Source organism: Catharus ustulatus, chromosome 15 (genome assembly GCF_009819885.2).
Source record: "Catharus ustulatus isolate bCatUst1 chromosome 15, bCatUst1.pri.v2, whole genome shotgun sequence".
Classification (NCBI taxonomy): Eukaryota; Metazoa; Chordata; class Aves; order Passeriformes; family Turdidae; genus Catharus; species Catharus ustulatus.
In genome coordinates this window covers 689,124-710,115 of record NC_046235.1, presented here as the reverse complement: position 1 = coordinate 710,115, position 20,992 = coordinate 689,124, and the positions used below count along the sequence as shown (strand labels likewise).

The window sequence follows — 20,992 nt, the reverse complement described above, 5'->3', positions numbered from 1 at the left end:
TGCCTGAATTTACCCAGGACTTAATCCCAGCTGAGTGAAATCAATCCTGTGTTGGGCTGCAGTCACACTAAATGATAACTGGAGCAGCACTCTGGCCCAGGGAGGGATTTTGGGGTCATCCTGCACATCCTGTGCAGGGCCAGGAGTTGCAGGTGATGATCCTTGTGGGCTCAGGGTATTGCAGGCTGTCTTTTTAAGAGATGGCTTCACTCATCTTGAAGAAGTCAAATCCCTTTGTTTTAAACAGGAGTGGTTTTTGCTCACTGCTGTCCTGACCAATTTTACACCTGTGACAATGCAGGAAAAAGGGAAGAAGAGTTGATGGACTCTGACTTGCCTTGTTTTCAGACAGAATGCTAACTGTGGGGTTTCCTGATCCAAGTGACTGTTTTGTATCTGATGTTGATCCCATTTAGAGAGCTGACATCCCACATTTGGGTTTGATTTTCATACAAGGTGATATTTATACACAGACCTTGAAATCCCTGTGAATTTTAATTGTTTGAATTTATTATTGAAATCCAACCAAAGCTTCAGCTGCTCCCTCTAATCAACAACAGCTCTTTTCCACCATTTTGTGTAAAACTGCAAGGACTCTGTACAGGCATAAGGGATGGGTGTCATGTTTTCCTTTGAAAAGTCTACCAATAGATGTCAGATTCATTTTACTTCAGAAAATGAATAGGTTTTAGTACCTAGTTCAGAAATTCTCTAAAACAAATCCCTGCCTTTGGGACATGCAGCTATTTCAGGCCTTAATGTGTCTTAAACTTAGTCCTGTGTGTTGTCTGACATCAAATCTATTCTTGAGATTTTTACTGCTAGCAAAAGTGCACAGATTTAAATTGCTGCATTCAAAAGAGATGTCAGCTGAAATATTTACCCTAATTAACATAATAGGAACAGCTCCAAAGCACAGACACAAAGGACAGGCCCACTAGGCTTATGTTATAGCTCTCTAAATCATGTAGAATAAATCAATAAATGAGTAAGACTTACGTGTATTAGTTTTTGCTGCTGTTCATTTTTATGAAGGCCATGTGCAATTCAGTGTGCACTGGAGGACAGTATGAACACACTTCCTTCATGCTTTAAAAAAATAACAGTAGTTCCTTTGATTTGTCAGGACTATTTGAAGCCTAAAGTGGGCTGTCATGAGATAAAGTGGAAAATGGAAAAGGTCGTCATCTCCTGGTTTGAAAGACTTTTTTCATGCTTGGCCAAGGGGTGTATGTTACTCATGAAAATGAAGTTATTCAACATCTCAGGTTCAGGGCAGTTTTGTGGAAAGCAAAATTGCAGGTCCTTTGAAATAGGGAACAGACTTACAGTGACTTTTCCCAGGGAAGAATTTCTCTGCCATATCCCATCTAACCCTGCCCTCTGGCAGTGAAGCCATTCCCCTTGTCCTGGCACTCCAGTTCCTGGTGCTGAGGAACTTCCTTACAGCCCTTCAGACACTGGAGGGGCTCTGAGGTCTCCACAGAACCTTCCCTTCTCCAGGTGAACATTCCCAGCTCTCCCAGCCTGGGGAGCTGCTCTGGTCCCTGCAGCAGCTCCGTGTCCTGGTGCTGGGGACAGCAGAGCTGTGATCCCTGCTCCAGGGGGGTTGCAGGAGAGCAGAGAGCAGGGAGAATCCCCTCCCTGGGCCTGCCCATGCTGCTTTTGCTGCTCTGTTGTGCTGCTTGTCCCTCCAGGGCAGAAGGATGGTCCAACAGGCAGGAAGGACACAAAACCTTGGAAATATTTTGGTGTCCCTGTGTACGCTCACCTGTAACTGGTGCCTCTGCCAGTGCAATGTTCTCATCTTCTGGGTTCTCAGTGTCTTAAAAGCTACTTTGGTTGTTCCTGTGCACTCACTGACTGCTCTCCATTTCTTTGTAGAGCAAGGCTTAGATCACATAGCAGAAAACATCCTTTCCTATCTCGATGCCAGATCGCTGTGTGCAGCAGAGCTGGTGTGTAAGGAGTGGCAGAGGGTGATCTCAGAGGGGATGCTCTGGAAGAAGCTCATTGAGAGGATGGTACGCACAGACCCGCTCTGGAAGGGGCTCTCTGAGAGGAGGGGATGGTAAGTACTGAGCTGGGATCCTGCTGAGAGTCCTGCACACATCCCTCACAGCCTGCTGGGATCCTGCTGCACATCCTGCACACATCCCTCACAGCCTGCTGAGAGTCCTGCACACATCCCTCACAGCCTGCTGGGATCCTGCTGTGTCCTGCACATCCTGCACACGTCCTCACATCCTGCACACATCCCTCACAGCCTGCTGGGATCCTGCTGCACATCCTGCACACATCCTCACAGCCTGCTGAGAGTCCTGCACATCCTGCACACATCCCTCACAGCCTGCTGGGATCCTGCTGCACATCCTGCACACATCCCTCACAGCCTGCTGGGATCCTGCACACATCCCTCACAGCCTGCTGGGATCCTGCTGCACATCCTGCACACATCCCTCACAGCCTGCTGGGATCCTGCACACATCCCTCACAGCCTGCTGGGATCCTGCTGCACATCCTGCACACATCCCTCACAGCCTGCACACATCCCTCACAGCCTGCTGAGAGTCCTGCATATCCTGCACACATCCTCACAGCCTGCTGAGAGTCCTGCACATCCTGCACACATCCCTCACAGCCTGCTGGGATCCTGCACACATCCTCACAGCCTGCACACATCCTCACATCCTGCACACATCCTCACAGCCTACACACATCCCTCACAGCCTGCACACATCCCTCACAGCCTGCACACATCCTCACATCCTGCACACATCCTCACATCCTGCACACATCCTCACATCCTGCACACATCCTCACAGCCTGCACACATCCCTCACAGCCTGCACACATCCCTCACAGCCTGCACACATCCCTCACAGCCTGCACACATCCTCACAGCCTGCACGGATCCTGCTGCACATCCTGCACACATCCTGCACACATGCCTCACAACCAGCTCTGCCCCAGTTCCACTTAGGAGTGGGTATTGCTGAGCTTCTACTCTCTGCTGGGACTGAAAAGCCCTTTCTGTTCTGGCTTTGTCCCTGTCCTTTCATGCTCCCATGTCTGTCATCATTTCTTCTTGCTTGAGTCTGTGTAAATTTGGAATATCTGTACTGCAGGGAGCACTATCAATTCCATCTGCTCACAAAAATCAGTGGCAGCACATTTGCAGGGCTTGTTCTCAAATGAAGTATTTCCAATTCGACTTTTTTTTTGTTTGGTTGGTTTGGTTTTTGGTTGTTTTTGTTTTTGCTTAAAGTGTAAAATAGCAGCTTGAGCTGCAGAAACCTCTCAAAGAGAAACCCTTGCTGTTTGTGGCAGTCCCTCCCAAGTTTCTGGAGAGTTGTTCTGCCTCAGAAACCAGTTTCTCTGTGCTCTCTAGTGGTGTGCCTGAGCAAAGGCATGTACAGAGCAAGGGGATGGCACCCTGCTGCCTGCAGACCTGGTGGAGCAGGGACTCAAACTGCAAAACATTTGTTATCTTCTTAACCTTGGGCATGTGAAATGTTTGTCAAATGGCAGAGTCACAAGGGTTGTAATGGTGATACTGAGAATTCTTCCAAGTATTTCTGAGAGTATGTGCTGAGGGTTTGTTCTGGGCAGGCTCTGCATTCCTGTGAAGTGTTGATTCTTTGTGGTACATTGAAAACTGCATTTCTCCTTCTTTCTAGGGATCAGTACCTGTTTAAAAACAGACCAACAGATGGGCCCCCCAATTCGTTTTACAGGTCCTTATACCCAAAGATAATCCAGGATATAGAGGTAGGTGTTCTGACCCATCCTGTCTGCAGGACACAGCATGGGGCTGACTGGGGGGTTCTAAGGTGCTGCATGTTGGAGCAATGGATCTGTGTCACTGCTGCTCTTGGGATGATGGAAAAACACCCTCAGGCACTCCCTGCCACAGCAGGTGCAGTGCTTTAGATGTTGACACCATCCTTCTTGCTTTGAAGAGTTCTGGAACTCTCTGAGACTATGGATTTTAATAAAAGAGCAGGTTTTGGACACACCACTCCAAGATAATGCCCTGTATTGCTGAATGTTCAGTGTGTTGGTCGCACTCACTTAGAAGGTGATCTGAGGTTGGTGCCTTAAACACCAATTATTTAAAATAATTTACCACTTCTAAAGCAGGGACTGCTGTTGCAAATACAGCTTTGGTCCCATGGGGGATTATTCCTCTCTCAGTGGTTTGATGGGAGCAGCCATCAGTCCTGTGATTCTGAACCCACAGGGGCATCAGTGGTAAAGAAGCTTCAGATATAAAATTTTGATTATCTTGTTTTGAGATTTGCAGAGCTGGGCTTGCTTGGTGGTTTTGAAATATTTCTGATAAATCAGGATGATCCCAGTGTTCTGCCAGCAGGAAAAAATGTGTTTGTTGTACCCACCACAAAGCTCTGAAGTTACACCACAGACTGTCATGGATTTATTTCAGGATGGGAAATGATTGGTCTGAAATTCATTAGTGGGGAAATGTGTTTTGATGTTGAGGACAGATGTGAACTAATGGGATCACTCTGTGGAATGGCAAATGGCAATTTGTTCTGCTTGGCACTCAGGAAACAAAACCGTCCTCAACTCTGAACCCTGCTGGAAAATGGTTCTGCTGGAAGCCATAATGTATTTTCCAAATACCTTTTTATAAACCTTCCTACATCATTTGTAGGCACTTAAAGAACTGAGCATGAAATATCAAACTTGATATTTACCTGTGAGCTGAATGATCCACTTTGTTATTGGAGGGGAGATGTATTTCCCTGTAGGGAGTGACAGTGATAACTGCAATGATAAGAAGCCTATGGGATTAAGAGCTTTTATTGTGATATTTTCTTGCTTTCTGCACAATTCTGGCCTAGTTCTCTAAAGAAAATGGGCAAAAAGCAGCATGAAAATGGTTTCATAGAACACTAAAGCAGTTTGGCATTACTCACACTTGTAATGTTATTCTTCTGAAACTCATTTGTACAAGTGGGACATTTGTGTAGGCACTGTTGTTATTAGAGATGGGAAGGACTCCTTGAAGGTGTTCTGGGGCTTTTGAATTGTCCCAATGTGCTCTTTTGTGCTTTGGTTCTTTGAGTGCTGTAAATTTGCTTTCCAGAGCACAGGAACAAAGCTCCTGCACTGAATGCTTCTTGCTAGGATGAAGCAAGTAGGAAAAACCCACATCTCTCATGCTTCTCTCATCTCAATATCAGTAATAAATATAAAGAATTGTCAGTCTTTGAATAGCTGAGAGTGGAAAAAGAGTAGGATTTAAAATGTATTGTAGCAATGAGTGTGTTTCTGCCACAGCAGATTTTACCTGTTCCTCTGAAATATTCCTGTTTGTATTCCAGGTCTGACCTGACTTGGTGTTTGTGCTGATAGTCAAGGGCCTAATAATTCTTCCACTTCCAAAAGTCTACTAGAATTTTTCTAATAAATGTACTTCAAAGTACTTTTCACAAATTGCTTCCCAAAAGGGCTGTCAGAGAAGCTTTTAACCCTGTTTAAAATGTAGGGAGTGAGTACCAATAACAACCAAAGTTAGCTTTAAGATAAACTTTGTCCTTCTCTTCCTGCTCTTGTTGCTCTTCCACACTTTTGTTTTCTTCCATGTTTCACAGTAATGTGCAGAAACTCTTCAATAAGACTTTCATCTTAGGTGTGATAAAGAATTTTTTGTCTCTGAATACCAAAATGTTTTTTCTTCAAATATTTGCCTGGATCTTTAACAAGATCTCCCTGTTTCTGTCAGAGGGTCAGAGTTTAGTTAGCATTTATAGAATTGCATACCTGTTGTTAAAAACAAATCCAAAGGATGTGATTTTTTAATGCAGTCAGATATATCTGATGTAGCACAAAAATCTTGTCACTTGGTATTTTGCCACAAGGATTGACCAAATCCTGCTGGATTGTTTCCAAGGGTGAGAGTTTGGACTTTGCTGCAACTGGTGCTAAATTGGGTTGTGGGCCAGAGATAAGCTCAAGGCAGAATTTGACAAATAATCCCAGACCTGAATTAACAATTAGAAGGCAAAATGAGGCATGATAAACAGCAGGATGGAATTCTTTCCCTTGGGCTCTGCTTGCATTGTGGGTCAGGAGTTCATGGAGCCACAGAGTGGGGGAGCTGAAGGGAACCCAGGCAGGGTTTGGCACAGGGAGCCTCCCTTGCCTCTCCAGAAATGTGGTGCTGCCAGGGCCTGGTTACTTCATGCCAAACACATTTCAGGAACATAATGTCACTTCTGAATCATTTGATTTGAAAATAAGGGGATATTTAGAGATCAGAAACCAAATTCTTGGAAAGAGATGGTTACTCCCCACTTCCACTGGGAAGCCAAATATTTAATTAGGTTTTATTTCACAAGAGGTGGTCCAGTCCCATGTTGAACTGCCAGGGTTGTTTTTTTTTAAAGGGAAAACCATCCAAATCCAGGGTTTGGATTTGGGGGTTTATCCTAGAAAACTGGACTTGGTGTGATGCATTTGTGGAGAACCCCATGACTGGAATGGGGTCACCACAGTGGGGCACAGTGCCAGGCTGGGAACTTTCATCCTGCTGCTTCCAGAGCCCCAAGTCCCTGGAATTTTTCCATAGCATTTGTGAAACTTGGCCAACGATTGAGTTGTCCCCTCAGGATTAGCAGAAGGATCTATTTCTGGTGATGAGTTGAGAAGATTTTATTTCATAAATGTTCTCCTTATCTTGGGGCACATGGTGAGAGCCCTCAGTTCATTTTCATAGGTCCACCTCATTAAGATGAGAATAAAAATGTGCTTTTTCTGAAAACTTCAGGAAAATGTGGTGCCAGGCCTTCAGATAAACACTCTGTTCTTCTGATTTCTGAAAAAGTCCAGGTTTTAGGACTGGAACTGAAATTTGAAAGCCTTGGGACAGTTTGGAAAAGGAGAAAAGTCAGTTCTTGCCCTAATCCCTGCCAGCACTGGGAGATGGCTGTTTATGCAGGTTGCAGGGTATAATTTCTGAGGGAAATGGGTTTGTTTAGTCCTGCTCTAATTATGATGCTGGAGAAATTTTATGTGCCTGTGTGGGGAGAATCTGGTCACCATTATATACCTAGGAATTTTTTTGACCAGCCTTTGCAATCTCTATTCCACAGGCACTTCCCAAAAAGCATTTCTTGAATATGAGTCTGGCCAAGGAGAGGGCAGGCTGTAGAGCAGGAGGGAGCAGGCTGTGGTGGTGCCTGGCACAGATGGCAGCTGTGAGCAGGACAGAGCTCCTGTCCCAGGGCTGGGCCCTGCCTTGGCTCCTTGGGCTCCCTCTGCCCCAGGTCTCTGCTGCTTTTAGCACAAAGGGGCTGAGAAGGGGCCTGGGGGGTCTTTGCTGGTCACACCCTCCTAACTTCACCATGAATTAATGATTCAGCCCTCTGTACCCTGGTGACACAAGTTCATTTCCTTGTGCCTTCCCTCTGCCATGGTCAGGAAGGATTTTCCTGTTCCCTTTGGAGGATCATGAGAAGAACAAAGGGTTGGATTTTCATGGCTGGTGTGTCAGGAGAAATCCCTCCCCACCTAAAAATGTCATGTTCCTTCTGCTTGTTCTGCCCCCCTTGTCCTGCAGGAGAATTGTTTAATCAGAGGGAACAGCAACTCCTTGGTTTATGGGATTAAGATAAACCCACTTACTCTGCAATAACATTCACAGGATAAAAATGCAATTGTTAGCCAAGGAGCTGAACACAGTGTACATTATCCAATGGGAAAAAAACCCTGTTCCTGGTAGATTATCCTTAACACTTCCAATGTATAGTTAATGTTCCAGCTGTTAATGCAGATGGATTGCATTTTTTTCACTGTGCATCTTTGCACCAGTGAATATATTCTGGCATGGTCCAGGCTTGGCTATACCTCTACATCTTGGACTGTGTTCTGTTTGTACTTTTCTTTCTAAGTGCCTTTTTTTTCTTTCAATCCATTTGTGCACCACTTCAGCTGCCAAATGACTCTCCTGCTGTGGCAAATGCTTTGGCAAATGCTTGGTCTTTATCCCTTGGATGTCCAGATTTTGTTGGTTGTGCAGCATTTGTGAGCCCCTCGCTGCTGTTGCTCTGGTGAGCTTTTAGGAGAGTGTGAGAAACTGTGGGTGTGAGCTCAGGAGGCTGTTCTGCCTTTTACTGGGAAACCCAAATTCAGAGGCATAGGAGGCTTTTGTGGGCATCTGTAGAAAATACAGCAGTGGGTGTTGGATATCTTGGTGTTGGTTTGGAACCATAAATACACAAATAAATGGTGACTCCCTGATGCTCCTAAGAGACCACAGACACAGTATTCTCCTCACACCTGCTGTCCTCCCTTGCTGGGTCCAGTTTGGCTATCTCCTGGCAGGAGGGTGCAGAGCAAGAGTGTCACTCCCTGCACTGTGGAGCAGGGAGCAGAAATTCCCTGCAGCAGGAGCTTTCATGTGGTTACCAGTCCTACATAAACCATGTTCCTCTCGGAGGGTCCTGCCTTGCCCACCCACTCAGTCTGCTCAGGCATCCCAAATGTTGTTTCTGTAGATGTGCACATCTGGTTTCATTCTGCTGCCCAGGGAAGTGCTGCTGTACATTCTGTGTGTCGTGGCTGCTTTCCCAGCATCCCAAGAATTAGAGCAGCGTGAGGGGATTTTACAAGTTCTCCAAAAACAGGCACACTTTTCCCACAGTAGCCACACCACATCATGGCTACATGGAATGACATCTCACAGAACTGAAATGTGCACCTGTATGTGCCTTGATGCTCTCAGAGATGCACAAGGTTTCAGTTCCCTTGGTGTGAAGGCAGCATTTTCTTGTGGGGAGCAGCTGAAGTACCTTCCTGCAGTGAACCTGAGAATGGTCCCCAGTGCCTGGTGAGCAAACTCCCACTGTGTGCTGCTCTGTTTGGGAAGCTGTGAGCAGCAGCATTTCAGATTTGGGGGTTCCATGGGAAGAGTGACCAGCAGTATTTCTGATTTGGGGGTTCCATGGGAAACTGTGAGCAGCAGCATTTCTGATTTTTGGGTTCCCTTGGGAAGCTGTGAGCAGCAGCATTTCTGATTTGGGGGTTCCTTGGGAAGCTGTGAGCAGCAGCATTCCTGATTTGGGGGTTCCATGGGAAGCTGTGAGCAGCAGTATTTCTGATTTGGGGGTTCCCAGCGTGTTCTGGAGCTGCTGCAGTGGCTGTCACAGGAAGCTGAGGTGTGGAAGGGCTCACAGAGCATTGCCAGCTCCTCTGGCACCTGCTGCCAGCTCACTGCAGACCTTTCCAAGAGCAGGGCTTTGGGGAACCTCTCCCTTAAGACTGTTCAGAACCAAGCATCTGAACATAAATAGTTGCTAAACTATTTAAACTGGCTGGCTGGGATCTCTGATGCTTTATGTCCTGTGTCTCCAGTGTTACTATTCCATATTTAACCCTGCTGCCTTCTGATCTATAGTTGTATTGGTTAATGCTTGCAATCCTCTCCTGGCTCTGAGGGTCAGAGGAGTTGGTGACTGCAGTGCCCTCCTAGCCCAGAGGAGATGAAACCTGGGCTTCAGCTGTCCTTCCCCTCCAGCCCTGCATTCCATGGGGGCTGATCCCTCCAGAGCAGTGCCAGCTTTGGGGGTTCCCAGTGGGACAATCAGTAGGGCCCTGCCTGCCCAGGAGAGCTGATCCCAAACTGATCCCTCACTACTCTGATTTCACTGGCTTCCCCAGCACACTGGAAGGGATGAGGGGGATGAGTGATCTGTCAGCTGCTCTCCAGAAGCACCTCTTCATATTTGGGATGTAGACATATCCTGGGGCACATCAGGTTTGTGTTAGGACTGGGTGTAATGCTCTCCAAATTCCATAATGGGAGACTACTGAAGGAGCAAACACATGGAAAACAGAGTGGAAAGTTGGTTTTCCCTTGAAGCAGATGTGTTTTCCTAGAATTGGGATGTCACAGTTACACTCCACTTCTGTCTTTACTGAGGGTTCAGTCAGTTTGAATCTTGGAGGAGCTGCAGAGGTGCCTGCTACTGCTTTGGGAGTTAGGATTACATGGTAAATATGCTTTTCCAAACAGACTGCCAGTCTGTCAGCTTCTCCCCAGGTTTCCATGCAGTATTTGGGGAGAATCCCAGGGAAGTAGCTGAACACATGGCCAGTTTTGGTGATAGATCCCAGCCTGCCCAGGTGCTGGTCTGTACTTCTGGGCACACAATGCTTGTGTTAGGATCTTCCTGGCCAAACCCCACATTTCTTTGAATCCAGCAGGGAATCAAGCTGATGGAGTCCTGAAAGTCATGCTGGTTCTGCTGTGAAATAGTTTGCAGCTTTTTGAGGCGTGTCAGGTCTCTCTCCTTAAAAATACCTCTCAGAATGAAAATGTTGAGAATTACTCTTCCACAGATTTCAGGTGGAGGGAGGAAACCAAGATGGGGTTATTTGAAACCTTGTAGTTCCTGCTGAGCGTTATTTTTATTAGGGTTTTAGGTACTTTCAGGAGAGTTTCATGTTTCAAAACCTCTTTCCAAGGTGTGTAAGTACAATTAATGGGTGATATGGCTGGGTAAGGAAGGAAAATCCCTTCACCCATGTGTTGGACTCAGCAGTTCTGCAGTGTTGCTCACCCAGGTGAGGCTGGACAAGGCTCCCTGTGAGCTCCTGGTCTCATCTTTGCAGCTTTTGTTGGTCACATAAATATGGGGGGAAAGGTTCTGGAGTGTGTCTCTGTAATGGCTCCTTGGGAAATTCTCATTTGGGCCGGTTGTCCATGATTTCTTCCATAATCCTTTGTCATGACAGATTCCAGAAGTGCTAATGGTAATTTATTGTGGTTTGTGTGTATTTATCGGGAGCAGGGGAAGAGATTGGTTTTCTGTCCTTCAGTTCCAAGGGTGGTGTGTGTGAAAGTGGGAGGCTGGGGGTGTGGGACAGTCCTACTGCAGCCTGAGGCCCAGCTCCTGTTTTTGCCCTCTGCTCAGACCATAGAGTCCAACTGGAGGTGTGGGAGGCACAACTTGCAGAGGATCCAGTGCCGCTCTGAGAACAGCAAGGGCGTTTACTGTTTACAGTATGATGATGAGAAGATCATCAGTGGCCTGAGAGATAACTCCATTAAGGTGAGACTCCCCTTTCCCTGCCCTGCCTGAGTGGGGCTCTGCCCTGGCACCTGCCTGTGCTGTCTCTTCATGGCACAGTGTCTGTGTGTCTTGCTGAGCCTGGCAAAGTCCTCAGCTGCCCTCAGCTCTGGGAGCTGGGGGCACTGCCAGGAGTCACATCCATTAACTGCACAGGTGTGCCCTGAAATCAGAGTTCCCCAGGAGGGGGGAGGGCCCTGAGTGCCACTGGCCTTGGCTGGGGCTGTTTCATTGCCAGGGCTTTGCTGTCTTTGCACTTCCTTTGGCCAGGCAGGATTTGATCTCCTCGTGGTGCTTGGTTATTGCACTGTTCTCTCAAAAACTTAAATCAAAACTCTAAAGCTGAAGGGAAGGACAGGGCCCAGTGATGGGAGAGACTCACCCCTCATGGAGTGAGGAGTCTGCTTTTCCTCCTTTCTTTGCAGCTGTGACCATGTTCATGTCTTGGGTCCATGTTCTTGATGTTGATAATCCATTTATTTACCCTTCTTGTTTCCAACAGATTTGGGACAAAACAAGCTTGGAATGTTTGAAAGTATTAACGGGACATACTGGCTCAGTTCTTTGTCTGCAATATGATGAAAGAGTTATTGTAACTGGATCTTCAGATTCTACAGTAAGGTGAGTGTTAAGTTCTTGCACAAAAATAATTGGAGTATCAGGACTGGGAATATTTCCACTAATCTCTGAATAGCAGAAAACATCCCTAAGATTAATGTGATACTTGTATTCCAGAAGCAAGATACTCATACTTGGCAAAGCATCATATTAAATAATTTTTTTCCCAAATCTATTTTGTTCTTTTAGCATTAGGAATTTTGAAGGAATATGACGTAGAGATTCAAGGCATATCCTGAAATTTTGGAGTGGCTGATGGCCAACTGTACAATAGTTCCTCACTCAGAGTTTCCTTTCATGCCCTCTGACACGTTGTAGTTGTGACTGTTACTGAGAAGGGTGTTCAGTGCCCTGGAGCAGCTGTGCTGGCAGGGAGGGCCCTTCAGCAGCCATCCTTGGAGGCTGGGGCAGGCTTGTGTGTGTTCCCACCCCGGAACCATCCTTCCCTGGGGTTTCCCGTGGGATAACCGCACTCTGTCCCGCAGGGTGTGGGACGTGAACACGGGCGAGGTTCTCAACACGCTGATCCACCACAACGAGGCCGTGCTGCACCTGAGGTTCAGCAATGGGCTCATGGTGACGTGCTCCAAGGACAGGTCCATCGCTGTGTGGGACATGGCCTCCCCCACGGACATCACCCTGCGCCGCGTGCTCGTGGGGCACCGCGCCGCCGTCAACGTCGTGGACTTCGACGACAAGTACATCGTGTCAGCCTCGGGGGACAGGACCATCAAGGTGGGTGCCATGGCTCTGCCTGCCCCAGGTGGCTCTCAGGGGTGACTCTGGGCACACACACCATCACAGTGGGTGGCACAGCCCTGCCCCAGGTGGCTCTCAGGGGTGACTCTGGGCACACAGCTACACTGGAATGTTCTCATGGCTTCTCCTGTACAACTGCAGGAAAGCAAAGCCTGTTTGCTGTTTGAACTCTCTATCTCGAGGTCAGTTGCTTTGTTAAATGTGGCACATCCTGTGCCTTTTGCAATGGTATTTTTAATTTCACTTGGCAGTTCTGTCCAGACATGAAATTCCTCAGCAGTGCCTTTCCTCACCACGCCTTCCCAGCAGCTCAGCCAGGCTGTGCCATGTTTGAGGAATTCAGAGGCTGGGTTTGAAGGCCGTTACATACCAGCAGATTTGAGTTCCCCAGAGTGCACTAGTATAACAAAGGCATTTCCACCCTGCCCTCTCTGAACCAGAGCTGCCTTAGCCTGGGCCAAGAAGTTCTTGGCAGTTCCATGTCCAAACCTCTGCCAGAGATCCTGCTGCACTCTGTGTTGGAAAATGAGCCACTTGATACTCTGCATTACAACTTCAATTACAGTTCATTAAAAATGGGCAAAGTTGATTGAATCCTTTAATGTTAAGACCAAGCTTAAAAGCAGTTTGGACCTTCTCTTACTGAGAACTTCCTAGTAATTTCTTTGGTAAAAAACTGTGGTTTTGTGTTTGATAACTCTGGTTTTAAAAAAGATTTTTAACTTATGAAGTGTTATGAAATTTTTGAAATAATTTTGGGGCAGTCTCTGCCACCTGAAAATGTTTTAGACACAACTTCCAGCTCTTGTCAGTGCCACGGGAGTGCCTGTGGCTCTGTCCCTGCTGGGTCCCCACTGGTCCTGGGCCCTGCTCTTCACCTCTGAAGGTGCTCTGTGGGTCCCCACTCCTCTGTCAGCCTCAGGCTTCTCTGTGTGTGGATTCCCAGTGGTTGCTCGTGCGGTCAGAGCCCAGTTTGGTGCAGCTCTCAGGGAAGTCTGTCCATGTCCCCAGGTGTGGAGCACCAGCACGTGCGAGTTCGTGCGGACGCTGAACGGGCACAAGCGCGGCATCGCCTGCCTGCAGTACCGGGACCGCCTGGTGGTCAGCGGCTCCTCGGACAACACCATCAGGTGCGTGCCACAGCCCTGTGTCCTGGTCTGGAGGACAGGTGTCTGCTAAGAAAGGCAGGAGCCTCTCTTTGAAATGGAGAATGTAAACCCCCTCCCTCCAAATTATTATAATTTTGAAATGAAGGTGCTCTCAGGTAAAGATATGGGAATTAGGAATAACAGTTCTTTACTAGGGAAATTAAAATAGAAATACAGTACTACAAAGGAACAAACCCCAAACACTGCCAGAGTCAGAGTACAACCTGAGTACAAACCAGAGTACAATCCCCATCAGGCAGGGTGTTGGCAGCAGTCCCATTAAATGGTGGCTGCATCCTCCTGCAGTGACAGATGTGGTTCAGTTGGAGCAGTGCTCCTGTACAAGGTGCAGTTTCCCTCCGGAGGTCCAGTGGTGATGTGGAGAAATCCAGTTTTCCTCTGGAGTCCAGTGAAAAATGGGTGTCCCAAATCTCAGTTTTTATCTTGGTAGGAAATGTTGGGCTCTTCCCCCTGACTGGAGCATCTCCCAATGGGATGCAATAATTTTATCAGTCATGCACTGGGACTCAAAGGGCCATTGGCAGAAGAGAACTCCCTAGGGGAAGGATGGGCTGTGTGAAAAGATAAAGAACACTGCCCCACCTGGTTTCAATGGATGGCCCATTAGCAGATAATATCTCCCACAGAGATCAGGATCACTGCCCCACCTGGTGTCAACAGATGGTGACAGAATAGATACTTTTGGTCACATCCTGTACTGTAACCCAAGACACCTTCTGTGCTGGGAGCAGCACTGCCCTCAGCTGCAGAGCCTCCTTGGCATGGCTGGCCACTGCAGCACGTGTTTATGGACAGGCTTAGCTCAGTGTGGGAGTGAACATCTGACAGCCCTGTGAAAGGGTGGGACACTGAGGTTTCAGAGTGAGCAAAACCTCTTACCTGCTGCTCTGGGGAGACACTGTTCCTCTCTGGTTTTATTTTCTGAACTTCTAATCAATGGTTTTCAGAGAATAGAAAAAACTTTGTTAGAATTTCTCAGAATAACACGTCTGGGTAACACAGATTTACTTGAGTGTGATTTTGAATGATGACATTAATTTGGATATCATTATCAAATATGATATACAGATATCATTACACATTATACATATATCATGTACACACACAAATATGTTACACATATCATTACACATATGCATATATCATGTACACACACAAATACAATATACACATATCATTACACATATACATATATCATGTACACATACAAATATGATATACACATATTACACATATTAAACATATATCATATAAACATACAAATATATACACATCATTAGTTTTGCTATGTGTATGCAGCTGCTCTGAGGGACACCTTTTTAAAGTAACAGAAATGAACCTTTGTGCTGTGCTCTCCCCAGGCTCTGGGACATTGAGTGTGGTGCCTGTTTAAGGGTGTTGGAAGGCCATGAAGAGCTGGTTCGCTGCATCAGGTTTGACAACAAGAGGATTGTTAGTGGAGCCTATGATGGGTAGGTCTGAAAGCACTTCCCAGAATTCAGCCTTTCTCTTGTGGGGCTCAGCAGTGTGCAGAGCATTTCTGTGGGGCTGAGGGCAGGACTCCAGAGCACCTCTGACTTGCTCAGTGTCTGCAGTGCATTCATGGCACTTACATCCATCTCCAAATTCTCCATTTCCTTCTGTGCCTGAAGAGTTACTGAAAACAGTTCTGGGTCTGGGTTTGGCCTCTTGCCTTTTGTTTGGCTCAGTGTCTGACTGGGCTGGGTGGGCCCAGCTTCATTCCCCCATGGCAGAGGGGTCTGTGTCCCACTCTCTGTCCGTCACAGAGCCACCACTGCACTGGCTGCTGCAAAGGAATGCAAAACAAAACCACAAAACCACCTGGCTTGCACAGGCTTGAGCATTAGTACTCCTCACAGCGTGCTTGATCCTGAGCAAGCTGCTGTAAGGAAAAGCTGGTGAGCTTTCTGGGGCTTTGGGTGTTGTTTTCCATATTTTCATAATGATTTGCTTCTCTTACTTTTAGGAAAATTAAAGTTTGGGACTTGCAAGCTGCTCTTGACCCTCGTGCCCCAGCAAGCACGTTATGCTTGCGTACCTTAGTGGTAAGTAAAAATTAATTAATTTGGGGTGTTTTAGTGTCTTATTGTGGGATAGTGGGAATGCCAGGATGGTTTATGATGTCTAGAGTGCTTAAGAATGAAGAAAAATTTATTGTCATCTCTTGAATGATTTGCATCTGAACTTAATTGAAAGATCAAGTTTTTCTGGTTTGAGATTCTCAGATATTCTTAAAAAAAAAGAAATCATCATGATGCTGTATCAGATCACCCTGGTTATTGGTGTGTTTCCCTAATACCACTGTAGGGCTGGTTTTAAATTTCCTCTTATTAAAAAAGGGGCAAGAATCTTGGGAGCCTTTCCCAAACTTTGCTCCTAACCCTTCCCGTTGGAAGGAAGAGCTGGGCAGGAGGAAGGGAGGCTGAGTCCAAGAGATTGCCACAGGAACTCTCAGCCCTTCAGAGCACTGTCACATTTGAGGCTAAAGTTGCTTAAGTTATATTTCTCTTTGTAATGAGGGGTTTGGCTTATGACAGCAGACTTAATTTAAAATAGATGGGGGAATGAATTCCTTGTTCTTTTCACCCCAGTGTGTGTGGAACTTGATTTCAGGAGTCAGCCCAGAGTCCCCGAGTGTAGGTGATGCATGTGCTTGGCCTTTCCAGCACTGGAGGAGTGCTCATGTGGCTGTAAATGCTTCTTCTTTTCCTTTCTCTTCAGTAGTCTTGGTACAGAGATGAGATTTAACTGTTGTTTAGTTTCAGTGAAGGAGTTGTTTGTTTGTGTGTTCTGTGGGTATCCTGTAGCTCAGGTTGGAGTTTGGGATCACTCTGCCAGCTCAGGTTGGTTCTCCAATAAAGGCAGAGTCCTCACTTTAAATTTACTGAAAGTGGGTAAGCAGGGCTGAGGGGAGAGCCTGTTCTGGGCTTCTTGTGCCACTTGGAGATTTGCTGGAAGATCCCCTGGAGCATGTGCTCCCCTTCTTCCAGCAGTGTTTGAATTCCTGCTGCTGTGTGAGCCCTGAGGATCCTCTCAGCAGGCTAGAGCTGTGATGTGCTCTTTGGGGCTGCACAAAAACAGGATCAGCAGAGAATTCTGCAGGAGAAGGAGCCCTGGCAGAGCATCAGTGCCAGCCAGGGGCTGAAGCTGCTGCTCCTTGCTGGACAGACAGCTTCCATCTGGAGTAATCCCAGCCTGTGCCTGGGCTGGTCCCACTGAGGGAGGCTCAGGGTACAGCTCTGGGTTTGGGAGCTGTGTGTTTGTGTAAAGAATGTACATACAAAAGCAGCTTTTCCTCAGTCTGTGTGTAGTGATGGTTTTCAGTCAGCACAGCAGAGTTTGTGTGTCCAGATCCCTGGGTGATAGCAGTGCTCTGCAGTGTTTCCCCCTGCCCTGCTGACTGGTGCCTCTTGCCCACAGGAACATTCAGGACGTGTCTTTAGGCTGCAGTTTGATGAATTTCAGATCATTAGTAGTTCCCATGACGATACAATTCTGATTTGGGATTTCCTAAACGTGCCACCGAGTGCCCAGAACGAGACCCGCTCTCCATCTAGAACATACACCTACATCTCCAGATAACAGTGTGCACTTTACTGCCCTCCCAAGGTAAGGCTGCTGAATGCTGACACCTCCCCTGCCTGAAGCTTGGCTTGCTCAAACAACTCAGGTTTTCCTGAAGAAAATAAAACCTTTCTATGCCACTGCTTTCCCTATCTAGTTATTGTGTGGTCATACTCCAGCAGGTCCTGTTGGCTTCCCCCTTCTGGAATCCTTGGTGGGTGTTCAGGTGTGTTAGAGAGAGCTGTGGTGTATTCACAGCATTGCTGGGCATTGAGGAGCCTTGGAGTGTGGCACAGGCACTCCAGCTGCCAGGAAATGGATGTTGGGAGCTCTCCATGTAGCTGTGCAAGGAGCAGTGCAGGGACCTGAGCCTGGGGCAGGAACAGCAGCTCTGAGAGGAGCACAAGGTGCAGGGAGAGCTCTCAGAGCTGCCTGAGACAGAGCCCAGAACTCACTGGAGTTTGGGTCCCTTGCCCAGTCACTGCAGGCACTGCTCAAAGCCCTTAGTTGGGAGTGTGGAGTCTCCTCTCTATTGCTGCCAACAATTGAACTTCAAACTACACCTGTCTGTGGGTGCTGGGGCTTGGGAACCTAGGAAGAGCCTGTCAGAGCACAGCAGAGCCTGTCAGGGCACAGCAGAGCCTGTCAGGGCACAGCAGAGCCTGTCCAGGGCACAGCAGAGCCTGTCAGGGCACAGCAGAGCCTGTCAGGGCACAGCAGAGCCTGTCCAGGGCACAGCAGAGCCTGCCCAGGGCACAGCAGAGCCAGTGCTTCTCAGGAGACACCACAGCAGGAGGGCTGGCAGTGACATTGCCCCAGCAGGCAGGATTCACTTTATTGAAGTAGATAATTAATACTTTGTTTAAAACATGGTGTGGAGAGCCTTCCTGTAAGAAGGATTTTCCTTATCTCTGTGATGTATTTGTCCCTGCTGTGTGTTCCTCAGGTTGTTGGGCTCCTGCAGATCTCCCTGTCTGCCTGGGAAATCCCTTCCCCTCTGCAGACACACTTCGAGGTGCTCCTGCTAAAAGATGAAGTTTTTTTCACCTCAGGAAGGGTTGGCTGCCCCTCTTGCTGCTGCTCTCCCTCCCAAACAGCCAGGGCAGTGCCCGCTCTGGCTCTGCATCTCTTGGCAGCTTGCTGTGCAGGAGCAGAGCCAGCAGTGTGCCCCTGGCAGGCTGAGCTGCCCCAGCATTCTGTGAGCAGCCCTGGATGAGGAATGAGGAGGAGCTGCAGGGCTGTGGACATGAGCCATGTGAGGATTCCAGCCCAGCCTTCCCTTCTCAGCAGCTTGAGGAACCCTGCTGCAGGGGGAGCTCAGTGAAACTCAGGCACTGCCAGGGACAGCTGGAAAGGCTGCAGATTATAAAGAGGCTCCATCCACCTTCCAGTCCTGCTTGCTTCTGGTAACTGAAGGATCATCTGAGATGGACAGGTTCTGGTTTTCAGTTACAGATTGGGCAGGGTTTTTAAAAGCCACACACAGTGTGTCTTAAGCACAAGAGAAACACAGAATCACAGACTAGCCTGAGTTGGAAGGGACCCAGCAGGATCATGGATCCAGCTCCCAGACACCCCAAAATCCCGCCCTGGGCGTCCCTGGAGCTCTGTCCAAACACTCCCGGAGCTCTGACAGCCTCAGAACTGTGCCCATTCCCTGGGGAGCCTGGGTAGTGCCCAGCACCCTCTGGGGGAAGGAACTTCTCCCAAAATCCTGCCCTGACCCAGCTCCAGCCACTCCTCAGGTCAAGAAACGAGGAGTGATCCACAATTCCTGTCAGCTCCTTGTGCTGGTGTCCCCTGGGCACGTGGCACACACAGCTCTGTGTTTGGGGCTGCCAGGGCAGTGGGAGATGCCTTTGGCAGGGGGTCCTGCTGCTCACACCCTGCACTGCTGGCAGCTGTGCACAGCCCAGCAGGCACAGCTGGGAGCACACAGCCCCCAGGTGCTGCTCTTGGTAGTGACAGTCCCTTAACAGCCATTTCCTCCACTGCAGAGATGCTGTGATGTCACTTTGACAGGTTTGTCTGACTTCAGAATCCAAAACTCCTAAATCTACATAAAATCATGGCCAAACAGCTAATATTTCATCATGACATTTAATGAAACAGTTTTATAAGCTTTCAGACATCACAGTCTTGTGCATTTTCAAGCAGCCCTGCACACGTTTTTACAGGCTTTGCAATGTGAGGCTCTTCAAAGTGGATCAATTTTGACAGTCCTGGCAGTTGGCTGTGAGAGTTTTATTGCTTTCTCTTGAATTCCTGTTGTTTATTGTAACATGATAAAAATTGTTACCATATGATAGTCTAATATTCTGGTCTTAGGCATTAGGCCTTGGGCTGAGGGAAGGGAAGTGGAGGGGAAGTGCCTGAGGATGTTTTAACCTTTCATGGGAATGTCCCATCAGAAGAGGGAAGTTCTCCTTAGTCCACTAGAGATGTTTTGGGAAGTGGCAGGTGAAATCAGAGCTCAGATTTAATTACACTCAGACCTTACAGTGCCTGCAGGCTGATAACAGAGCCATCAGGCTGGAAATGGGAATATCAGAGGATTTGAGGTTTTTGTCTGCTTTCCTGAAAGCTCCTCGTGTATCAGAGCAGTTGACCTTGTGTCCTGTGCAGAGTGAGGAAGGAAGGAGAATCCCCTGGAATCTGGGCTTGGGTTTGGGGGGCTGAGCTGGAGCTGTGCCCACCAGGGTGGGGCTCAGTGAGCAAAGTGCCAGGGAGCAGAGGCATCCAGAGCCTGGCTGCTGCTGCAGTGGGCTCATAGCCCAGCTCAGAGCCCCTGGGGCAGCTCCCCTGGCTGCCCTGCACAGGGGCAGCTCTGCCCTTCCCCTCCCAGCCTGTCTGCAGAGGATGCTCTGAGCCCTGGGGGTGCTGCTTGCCCTGTGCCTCCTCTCACTGCACTTGTCTTTGTCTTTTTCAGGGTTCCACAGTCTTGAACTACTGGATTTTTGGCTACTACATGCCTGAAGATGATCGACAGCTAAAGTCAGAATTGGTTCTAGATGCTGTGTAGATGCAAAGCAGCACAATTCTATATCTAAATTTCTTAATCTTTCCTGCTCTCAGTGGTCGTCTTTGAATTTGCTACAAATTCACTGACTTGGAGTAGATGAATTTCAGAAGCCTCTCCTTCCCTGCTGTGAGAAATCCAAAGCGTCACATGTAAATTGTCGGTAGAAACTGAACTCTGATGGCTTGTTTTTCACATATAAATCAGAAGTCAAGAAAGGACTTGGCCTAATTTATATTGCTTTGCACTTTTGTCTGACTTAAAAGGAAAAAACAACCAACATTCTCCAGTGAAATTTGGGTGCCAAACACATGCCCAGAATGTACAGAGCTTTGCTTTCCGGTCACCACTGTCCTTTAGGCGTCCCCATGGCAGGTTCAGAGCCCTTCTGTTCCATAGGTGTACGTTGGACTCTTAGAAATATTTCTGAGTTGCTCAGTAATATTTTTGGATTACAGTTTACTTGTTTCTGCACCAATAATTTCTTTTAAATTAAAGATTCCCTATACTTCAGGCTAGGTTATCTGAACTATTGTATAGCACTGTCCTTTCTTTGCCCTGTGCTCTGTCCTCGCCCCCCTGGCTCCCCATGTTTGCTGTAGTCCCTGTCCCCGTGTGCTTCCCTCATCTCAGATACTGTGTAAGCATGTAGATACCTTGTACATACAGCAGAGTGCCAGCCTGGGGTGTCCTGACACTACACACTCACCCTCAGCGTGGTGGCATTGGCAGCAGGATGTGCT

General features: G+C 47.8%; 1 protein-coding gene across 5 annotated transcripts in view; it reads left to right on the top strand.

Annotated features, from left to right (window-relative positions):
- The window catches only part of FBXW11 (F-box and WD repeat domain containing 11), a 56,938-nt gene extending 36,159 nt beyond the window's left edge, over positions 1–20,779 (top strand). For all 5 annotated transcript variants that reach the window (XM_033073062.1, XM_033073059.1, XM_033073063.1 and 2 more), the window contains 10 exons: positions 1,885–2,071; positions 3,681–3,771; positions 10,944–11,081; positions 11,602–11,720; positions 12,203–12,452; positions 13,488–13,606; positions 15,007–15,117; positions 15,633–15,711; positions 17,087–17,275; positions 20,160–20,779. In XM_033073062.1, coding sequence (XP_032928953.1) covers positions 1,885–2,071; positions 3,681–3,771; positions 10,944–11,081; positions 11,602–11,720; positions 12,203–12,452; positions 13,488–13,606; positions 15,007–15,117; positions 15,633–15,711; positions 17,087–17,248 — 1,256 coding nt within the window. In that variant the 3' untranslated portion in view covers positions 17,249–17,275; positions 20,160–20,779. The remainder of the gene's footprint in view (positions 1–1,884; positions 2,072–3,680; positions 3,772–10,943; positions 11,082–11,601; positions 11,721–12,202; positions 12,453–13,487; positions 13,607–15,006; positions 15,118–15,632; positions 15,712–17,086; positions 17,276–20,159) is intronic.
- Positions 20,780–20,992: the final 213 nt, after the last annotated feature.